The sequence below is a fragment of the Anolis carolinensis genome, chromosome 3 (assembly GCF_035594765.1).
Source record: "Anolis carolinensis isolate JA03-04 chromosome 3, rAnoCar3.1.pri, whole genome shotgun sequence".
In the NCBI taxonomy this organism is placed as follows: Eukaryota; Metazoa; Chordata; class Lepidosauria; order Squamata; family Dactyloidae; genus Anolis; species Anolis carolinensis.
Window position 1 is genome coordinate 2,003,452 of NC_085843.1, and position 10,264 is coordinate 2,013,715.

General features: G+C 43.0%; 1 protein-coding gene across 1 annotated transcript in view; it reads right to left on the reverse strand.

Moving 5' to 3' along the window:
• The window catches only part of LOC100556358 (cytochrome P450 2G1), a 37,875-nt gene extending 35,818 nt beyond the window's left edge, over positions 1–2,057 (reverse strand). Inside the window, exon 1 of the mRNA XM_062974369.1 lies at positions 1,814–2,057. Within this exon, the coding sequence (XP_062830439.1) occupies positions 1,814–1,999 (186 nt within the window). The 5' untranslated portion in view covers positions 2,000–2,057. The remainder of the gene's footprint in view (positions 1–1,813) is intronic.
• Between the last annotated feature and the right edge of the window lie 8,207 nt (positions 2,058–10,264).

A 10,264-nucleotide genomic window follows, 5' to 3' on the forward strand; every position in this document is an offset into this window, starting at 1 on the left:
GCTCCGTTGTGCATAGACACCTCCAAGGTTATGTGGCCACTGGCAAGACTGCATGGAGCGCCGTTACCTTCCCGCCGGAGCGGTACCTATTGATCTACTCACATTTGCATGTTTTCGAACTGCTAGGTTGGCAGAAGCTGGGGCTAACAGCGGGAGCCCACCCGGCTCCGTTGTGCATAGACACCTCCAAGGTTATGTGGCCACTGGCAAGACTGCATGGAGCGCCGTTACCTTCCCGCCGGAGCGGTACCTATTGATCTACTCACATTTGCATGTTTTCGAACTGCTAGGTTGGCAGAAGCTGGGGCTAACAGCGGGAGCTCACCCGGCTCCGTTGTGCATAGACACCTCCAAGGTTATGTGGCCACTGGCAAGACTGCATGGAGCGCCGTTACCTTCCCGCCGGAGCGGTACCTATTGATCTACTCACATTTGCATGTTTTCGAACTGCTAGGTTGGCAGAAGCTGGGGCTAACAGCGGGAGCTCACCCGGCTCCGTTGTGCATAGACACCTCCAAGGTTATGTGGCCACTGGCAAGACTGCATGGAGCGCCGTTACCTTCCCGCCGGAGCGGTACCTATTGATCTACTCACATTTGCATGTTTTCGAACTGCTAGGTTGGCAGAAGCTGGGGCTAACAGCGGGAGCTCACCCGGCTCCGTTGTGCATAGACACCTCCAAGGTTATGTGGCCACTGGCATGACTGTATGGAGTGCCGTTACCTTCCCGCCGGAGCAGTACCTATTGATCTACTCACATTGGCATGTTTTTGACTGGAAGGTGCTGCCGGCCTTGACTTGAGAGATCACTTATTACTTCAAATGTATGGATGCCACTGGTGCAAGATCACAATTTGCTCACATTGTTGTTTGTGGAATGAGACAATTGGACTGAAGTCCCTGCTTGACTATGGAGCTTGCTGACTTGCAACGCTCAATGACTACACAACAACACAACAACAACAACAACAACAAAATAATAACAATAATAATAATAATGAACAACAACATGTACTGTAACAGCAAAATAATTTGGGCCAAGTCTAAGAAAACAACGCAGGGCGTTCTTAAGTAACAGCTGCAAAACCCAACTGAACACAATGGGTTTGAGAATTGAATTAATTATATATATGTGTTGTCGAAGGCTTTCATGGCCAGGATCACAGGGTTGTTGTATGTCTTTCGGGCTGTGTGGCCATGTTCCAGAAGCATTCTCTCCTGACGTTTCGCCCACATCTATGGCAGGCATCCTCAGAGGTTGTGAGGATGCCTGCCATAGATGTGGGCGAAACGTCAGGAGAGAATGCTTCTGGAACATGGCCACGCAGCCCGAAAGACATACAACAACCCAATTATATATATGTTTTTAAGGTTTTTATAATGTGTTTTAACAATGCTATTAACAGATCTGTTTATATTGTTTTGTTTTTATGATTGCAATTTGGGCATTAAATTTTGCCAATTTTTGTAAGCCGCCCTGAGTCCCCTCGGGTGAGAAGGGCGGGGTATAAATGTTGTAAATAATAAATAAATAAATGCCTCCTAGATGGGAACGGGCAGGTGTCCTTCATAATAAGATTGCTCTCCATGATTGACAGGTTCCCCTTATGATGACGGGTGTTTCCTTTTTGGAGAGACCTCATGGGCCATCCAGTCCAACCCAGTCTGCCAAGAAGCAGGAAAATCTCATTCGAAGCACCCCTGACAGATGGCCATCCAGCCTCTGCTTCAAAGCCTCCCAAGAAGGAGTCCTCAGAGGCCCTCTCCCACTCTTGAGACCAGGGTCTCCCCACCCTCGCCCCCCACAACTGACCGCCAGGAAGGACTGGAAGGCGTTGCTGGTCTTGACGTGGAGCAGGTTCCCCAGGAAGGGCAGCGGGGTGGGCCCCGGGGGCAGGCGGCCCTTTTGGGGGCTCAGGCGCTTCCAGAGGGCCAGGACGGCCAGGCAGGAGACGGCCAGGGCCAGGAAGGGGCTCAGCAGGGCCACCCCCATATCCATGGCACCCACCGGTCAAGAAAGCACCCCACTGGACACATGGGCAGCCCACGGCCCTTATAGCCTCCTGACCGGGGAGACACCTCAGGCAACTCCGCCCCAGGTGTCCAGGGCCTGCGATTGGGCTCCATCCAGCACAAGGCTTGGCACCCATCCCTTGACCACAAGAAGTGGACTTTGGCCCAAAACAAGGGAACACTTTCCCCTGATACTGGCCTCTTGGGCACATCCATGCCAGGCATGGGCCAACTTCGGCTAGCAGAGTCATCTTGTTTGCTGTGGACTCATCTTGTTGAGTATCAGATAATACGACTACTACTACTACTACTACTACTACTACTAATAATAATAATAATAATAATATGTTAGGTTTTAATTCATGCAGTGTTGTGGCTTTTAGTGCTTCAAGTCTCCTTTGGCAGAGAAAAAATTGGGTACAAATATATTATTATTATTATTATTATTATTATTATTATTATTATTATTTTATGGCACAGCAAACAAGGTAGATATGCTGGATTTCGTATCACAAAATCACAAGTCGAACACTTCCCAAGTGTCTAGGACTGTGTGATTATTATTATTATTATTATTATTATTATTATTATTATTATTATTATTTTATCATGACACATCAAACAAGGTAGATATGCTGGATTTCGTATCACAAAATCACAAGTCGAACACTTCCCAAGTGTCTAGGACTGTGTGATTATTATTATTATTATTATTATTATTATTATTATTATTATTATTTTATCATGACACAGCAAACAAGGTAGATATGCTGGATTTCGTATCACAAAATCACAAGTCGAACACTTCCCAAGTGTCTAGGACTGTGTGATTACTATTATTATTATTATTATTATTATTATTATTATTATTATTATTTTATCATGACACAGCAAACAAGATAGATATGCTGGATTTCGTATTTATTTTATTTATTATTATTATTATTATTATTATTATTATTATTATTATTATTATATGACACAGCAAACAAGATAGATATTCTGGATTTCGTATTTATTTTATTTATTATTATTATTATTATTATTATTATTGTATGACACAGCAAACAAGATAGATATTCTGGATTTCGTATTTATTTTATTTATTATTATTATTATTATTATTATTATTATTTTATGACACAGCAAACAAGATAGATATGCTGGATTTCGTATTTATTTTATTTATTATTATTATTATTATTATTATTATTATTATTATTATTGTATCACAAAATCACAAGTCGAACACTTCCCAAGTGTCTAGGACTGTGTGATTATTATTATTATTATTATTATTATTATTTTATCATGACACAGCAAACAAGGTAGATATGCTGGATTTCGTATCACAAAATCTCAAGTCGAACACTTCCCAAGTGTCTAGGACTGTGTGATTATTATTATTATTATTATTATTATTATTATTATTATTATTATTATTATTATTATTTTATCATGACACAGCAAACAAGGTAGATATGCTGGATTTCGTATCACAAAATCACAAGTCGAACACTTCCCAAGTGTCTAGGACTGTGTGATTACTATTATTATTATTATTATTATTATTATTATTATTATTATTATTATTATTTTATCATGACACAGCAAACAAGATAGATATGCTGGATTTCGTATCACAAAATCTCAAGTCGAACACTTCCCAAGTGTCTAGGACTGTGTGATTATTATTATTATTATTATTATTATTATTATTATTATTATTATTATTATTATTATTTTATCATGACACAGCAAACAAGGTAGATATGCTGGATTTCGTATCACAAAATCACAAGTCGAACACTTCCCAAGTGTCTAGGACTGTGATTATCCATGCAATGCTTTGTTGTGCCAGCTGTCAGCTCTAGTTTGTAGTGCGGCTTTCTTGTACTGGTTTTTTGTCTGCTGTGCTTTGAGGAGTTTCTGATTTTTGACTTCAATCAAAGCAGGTTCTTCACTTTGCTTTACATATTCTGCCAGGGCATGTTCTTCTTCTTTGACTGCCTGTTTTACTTGTAAGAGTCCTCTGCCCCCTGATCTTCTAGGCAGATATAGCCGGTCAACATCACTGCGAGGGTGCAGTGAATGATGAATGGTCATGAGTTTTCTTGTTTTTCTGTCCAAATTGTCCAGTTCCGCCTGTGTCCAGTTTATGATGCCAGCAGTATATCTTATGACAGGTATGGCCCAGGTGTTTATGGCCTTGATGGTGTTGCCTCCATTGAGCTTGCTTTTGAGAATTTTTCTGACCCTTTGTGTGTATTCTTTGCTGACCACAGTTTTCACATGTTCATTCTTGATGTTGTCCAGCTGTAATATGCCCAGATATTTGTAGGCCTCTGGCTGGTGACACTTTATTGTTTGGCCATTAGGCATATTTATGCCCTCACTTTCAATGATTTTTCCCTTCTTCAATGCCACTGTCGAACATTTGTCCAAACCAAACTCCATGTTGATATCAGTGCTAAAAATTCGGACAGTGTTGGTCAGAGACTGGATATCAGTTTCCGTTTTCCCATATAGCTTCAGGTCATCCATGTACATCAAATGTGAAATTTTGTGAGAATTCTTAGATATTTGATAGCCGAGATTTGTTTTTTGTAAGATTGTTGACAGAGGGATCATGGCAATAAGGAAAAGCAGAGGGGACAATGAATCTCCCTGGAAAATTCCTCTCCTGATGTTGACAAGTCCATAGCTTTCATTTCCAACAAACAGTTCAGTTTTCCAGTGCTCCATCATGTTTTCAATGAAGGTGCCAACGTTTTTACTAATCCCGATGGCGTCCAGGCACTTGATGATCCAGCTGTGTGGGAGTGAGTCAAAGGCCTTTTTGTAGTCAATCCACGTCATGTGAAGATTAGCTTTTCGGCTCTTACAGTTCTCCAGAATCATTTTGTCAATCAATAACTGGTCTTTTGTGCCCCTGCTTTTCCGTTTGTTGCCTTTCTGTTCATCTGGCAAGATGTTTTTTTCTTCAAGATAGTCTTGAATTCTGTCAGCTATGATGCCAGTCAGTAGTTTAAACATAGTGGGCAGACACGTTATTGGCCTGTAGTTTCCTGGTGCTGCTCCTTTTGCTGGATCCTTTTGTATCAGGTATGTTCTTCCAGTTGTTAGCCATTCACTGATACTTCCTTTCTGCAGCATCTCATTGAATTGTTGGGCCATTTTTCCATGTAAACTAATCAGATGTTTGAGCCAAAATCCATGAAGTTGATCACTACCAGGCGATGTCCAGTTCTTGACTTTTTGCACTCGTTTGCTCTCGTGCTGATATCAGTGCTAAAAGTTCGGACAGCGTTGGTCAGAGACTGGATTTCAATTTCCGTTTTCCCATACAGCTTCAGGTCATCCATGTACATCAGATGTGAAATTTTGTGAGATTTATTATATTATATTATATTATAATAATAATAATTATTTTGTTATCCTTCACATCTTGAGGCAGGGAACAACATCATAAAAAAACCCCACAGATAAAACAAAGGACCGTAAACAAACGTATATTTCCCTGTTGTGCAAACTGCTTGCATAAGCTGGGTTCAGCAAAGGCCATCGGTTGTTGCGTCATTTGTCCCTGAACTAGTATTATTATTCGCTTACAACTCAATGGGTCTCTTTGCAGTTATGCAAAAGGAAATTACCTTTGGACCAGAGCTGCTTAAGTAGCTGGGGGTGAAAAGGAAAGGACCTGAGGATGTTAGGAATGATGGGAGTTGGAGTCCAAAACACCTGGACGGAAGACCCACGGTTGCCCATGCCTGGGATAGATGATTTGGAAACAACCAAAATTCTTGTGTCTACGAAGAAAGGATTAGTATTGCCAAAATCTCCTTTTGCAGAACTGCAAACTCGAGGAGACCCATTGGATTGCAAGTGAATGTTACTCATTCAGGGACAAACGATGCCCTTGGCTGAACTCAGGTTATACAAGCAGGTTGCACAACAAGGAAATGTACATGTTGTTACAATCCTTTGTTTTATCTGTGTGTGTTTCTTATGATGTTGTTCCCTGCCTCAAGATATAAGGAGGGATAAATAAATAAGTAAATAAATAAGTGAGAAGATCCATTGCATTGCAAGTCAACAATACTGGACCAGGGACAAACAATGCAACTGAACCCTGTGTGAATTGCATGCCCTGGACTGAACTTGGGTTATACAACCAGGTTGCACAACAGAGAAATATATACATTTCCATGGCCCTTTTGTTTTATAATATGTGTGTGTGTATGTGTGTGTGTGTGTTTACAATATCGTACCCTGCCTCGAGTTCTGAGGAGGAAAAAATAATAATAATTATAAAATATTTATAATTATAAAATTAAAATTTGGGGGGAAAAATCTGTTCCTAGTTTGAAAGTGTTATTTCCTGTTTAATTGTGCTGTGTGGTCCTTCCTTTGAAAGTAGTTATTATACTCCAGAAACTTCGCCTTTTGTGGCTGCCACAAAGTAGGTTGAATTGCTGTGAGTTCTCCAGCCTTTACAGCCGTGTTCCAGTAGCATTCTCTCCTGACATTTTGCCTGCATCTGTGACTAATGGCATCCTCAGACGTTCCGTTGGCAATGAGGCCAGTGGAGTGTATATATACCTATGGAATAATGTCCAGGGTGGGAGAAAGAACCCTAGTCTGTTTGGAACAAGTGCATGGAGGCAGCCTGGCTGCTGTTGCCTGGAGGCACCCTCTGTTGAATTATGTCCAGGGTGGGAGAAAAAACCCTTGTCTGTTTGAAACAAGTGTGAGCGTTGCAATTAGCAACCTTGATTAGCATCGAGTAGCCACGAAGTTTGCAAAGTCAATCAGTGAGGGTATCTGCATGGAGGCAGCCTGGCTGCTGTTGCCTGGAGATACCCTCTGTTGAATTATGTCCAGGATGGGAGAAAGAACCCTTGTCTGTTTGAAACAAGTGTGAATGTTGCAATTAGCAACCTTGATTAGCATTGATTAGCTACAAAGTTTGCAAAGTCACACAGCGAAGATATCTGCATGGAGGTAGCCTGGCTGCTGTTGCCTGGAGGCACCCTCTGTTGAATTATGTCCAGAGTGGGAGAAAAAACCCTTGTCTGTTTGAAACAAGTGTAAGCATTGCAATTAGCAACCTTGATTAGCATTGAGTAGCCACGAAGTTTGCAAAGTCAATCAGCAAGGGTATCTGCATGGAGGTAGCCTGGCTGCTGTTGCCTGGAGGCACCTTCTGTTGAATTATGTCCAGGGTGGGAGAAAGAACCCTTGTCTGTTTGAAACAAGTGTGGGTGTTGCAATTAGCAACTTTGATTAGCATTGAGTAGCCACGAAGTTTGCAAAGTCAATCAGTGAGGGTATCTGCATGGAGACAGCCTGGCTGCTGTTGCCTGGAAATACCCTCTGTTGAATTATGTCCAGGGTGGGAGAAAAAACCCTTGTCTGTTTGAAACAAGTGCGAGCGTTGCAATTAGCAACCTTGATTAGCATTGAGTAGCCACGAAGTTTGCAAAGTCAATCAGTGAGGGTATCTGCATGGAGGCAGCCTGGCTGCTGTTGCCTGGAGGCACCCTCTATTGAATTATGTCCAGGGTGGGAGAAAGAACCCTTGTCTTTTTGAAACAAGTGTGAGTGTTGCAATTAGCAACCTTGATTAGCATTGAGTAGCCACGAAGTTTGTAAAGTCAATCGGTGAGGGTATCTGCATGGAGGCAGCCTGGCTGCTGTTGCCTGGAGGCACCCTCTGTTGAATTATGTCCAGGGTGGGAGAAAGAACCCTTGCCCGTGTAAAACAAGTGTGGATGTTGCAATTAGCCAGTTTGAATATCATTGAGGAGCCATGAAGTTTGTAAAGTCACTCACTGAGGGTCTCTGCAGAGAGGTAGGCTTGCCTCTCTTGCCTGGAAGGCATCTTTTGTTGGGAGGTGTTAGCTGGCCCTGACTGTTTCCCGTCTGGAATTCTGACTTCTCTGGTTGAATTAGTCTGCAGTGCCTTTTATGTCTTTTGATTCCTGTTTGAATTGGTTGAGACTCAATGAAATATTCATTGGAAAACTAGAGCAAAATCTATTGCAGAATCCTTCTGAGTGGACACAGGGAACGGGAGTCTCCTTGTTTGGTGGTCACTCCTCAGCACTTCCACCTGAGAGACATACTGAGAATGGACTTGGGAGGAATGTCTCCTTGGAGAAAGGAGAAAGTTGGAGAAAGTTTGGGGCCAAAGTGTTGTGACTGCGCCTTCGGGGATCATGGTTGATGGTGATGGGATTCGAAGAGGAAGAAAAAACCCTCGTGATGAGGGTTCACTGGAGGAGTTGCGCAGGAAGCGACTTAGAGAGCTCAATGGGGGATCTTCTGAGAAAGATTCAGATGGGGAGATGGATGCTGAGGAACAGGTGGTGGCTGGGGAAGCGGGCACTGAATGGGCACAGCCACTGGAGATGTCTGGGGATTTGGGGTCTATGGATACTTCTGAACCTGGGGTTTCTGCAGGAGCTGATCCCACTTGGGATGCTTGGAGAAGGGAGGATGGTTCTTTAAGTGTTCATGGGGCTAAGTGTGGGCAGGATGATTGGGACTCCGATGAATTGCTAGGTACTCCGGATCCACGAGCTCTAGCTGTGTGGAGTTCGGACTCTGAGTAGATTTGGGACACCTGGTGTTTGGGTGTGAGTGTTTGGTCACCCAGGAGGAAGGGGAATAAAATGGGAATGTTTGGCCAATGCACTTTGCGTGTGGCAAGGTGTTGCTGAGGCGCCATTGGGATCGCTGTGTCTTATCGTGGACCTGGTTTGGATGACTGCACCCTCTTCGGACTTTGGATTGAATTTGACCTGGCTTCTGTCTACGTCTTCTGACTGACGACTACTCCCGGCTTCTGACTACTGGTTTGCCTTTCGGAATTTGCTGCTGCCTCCTGACCTGACCTTGGATTCTCCTGACGACGGCTATTCATCATCCCTTTGAAGCTTTCGGCTTTATCTGCACCGTGGAAGCAGTTTTCTGCTCTTCTAGTTTGTTTGTTTTCAAGCCAGTTTGCTGTTTTTCTTTTGGGAACTGTCCCTTTAAATCCGCAGAGCCAGCTGTCTGTTTACAGAAACGGTTTGAAGCCAAAAGAGGCTTTTGCATTTTCAGTTATACTCTGCAGCTTCTGGAAGGTTTCAAGCCTTCGTTTATTTTGCATATTTTCTTGCAGTCAACTCTACTTGTTCTCCAAAGCTGAATTGAAGCGTCTTTTAGTTTTTATTGAATGCCAGCATGGGAAAATAGTGTGGCTTGTTTTTGAGTTATTTTTGTCTAAACTACTCTTGAAACACTGATAAGTGAAGTGTTTCAAGGATACTTTCTGTGTTTATGTTATTTTTGGCTTATCTTCGGAATAAACTCTGTTTTGTTTGTTAACTGGCGTCTGACTCTTGACACAAAGTCCATCTGATTGTGGCCAAGTGCCTTCTTCCCAGGTGAGTGCCAATGGCACCCTCCAAGTGGGATGAAAATCATGATGCATGGTTTGAATGCCAGGCAAGATTCTGGAAAAGATCCTTAAGGAAGGGGTCTGCAAACACTTAGAAAGGAATGCAGTCATCGCTAATAGTCAACACGGTTTCATTAAAAGCAAATCATGCCAGACTCAACAGATCTCTTTTTTCGATAGAGTTACGAGATGGGTCGATGCAGGGAATGCCGTGGATGGAGCGTATCCTTCCTTCCTTCCTTCCTTTGACAAGGTCCTCCATGACCTTCTGGCAAACAAACTAGTCCAATGTGGGCTTGGCAAAACTATGGTTAGATGGATCTGGACTTGGCTAAGTGAACGAACCCAAAGGGTGCTTCTCCCCGATGCTTCTTCCTCTTCATCCTGGAAAGAAGTCACGAGTGGAGTGCCATCAGCAGGGTTCCATCCTGGGCCCAGTTCTGTCCAGGATCTTGATTAATAGCTTAGACCAGGGATCCCCAAACTTTTTAAGCAGAGGGCCGGTCCACAATCTTTCAGACTATGGAGGGGCCAAATTATCATTTGGAAAAAAGACCAGTCTCAAGGATTGTGGACCGGCCCTCTGCTTTCAAAGTTTGAGGACCCCTGACTTAAAGGAATGATGGGCCAGAAATAACACAGTGAACCTCAACAGAGACAAAGGCAAGAGACTCCACTTAGGCAGAAAAAAGGAAATGCAAAAGACAGAATTGGGTGTGATGCCTGGCTCGACAGCAGGACGTGTGGAAAGGATCATCGAGTCCTACAGGAAAGGAGATTCCACCTGAACATCAGGAAGAACTT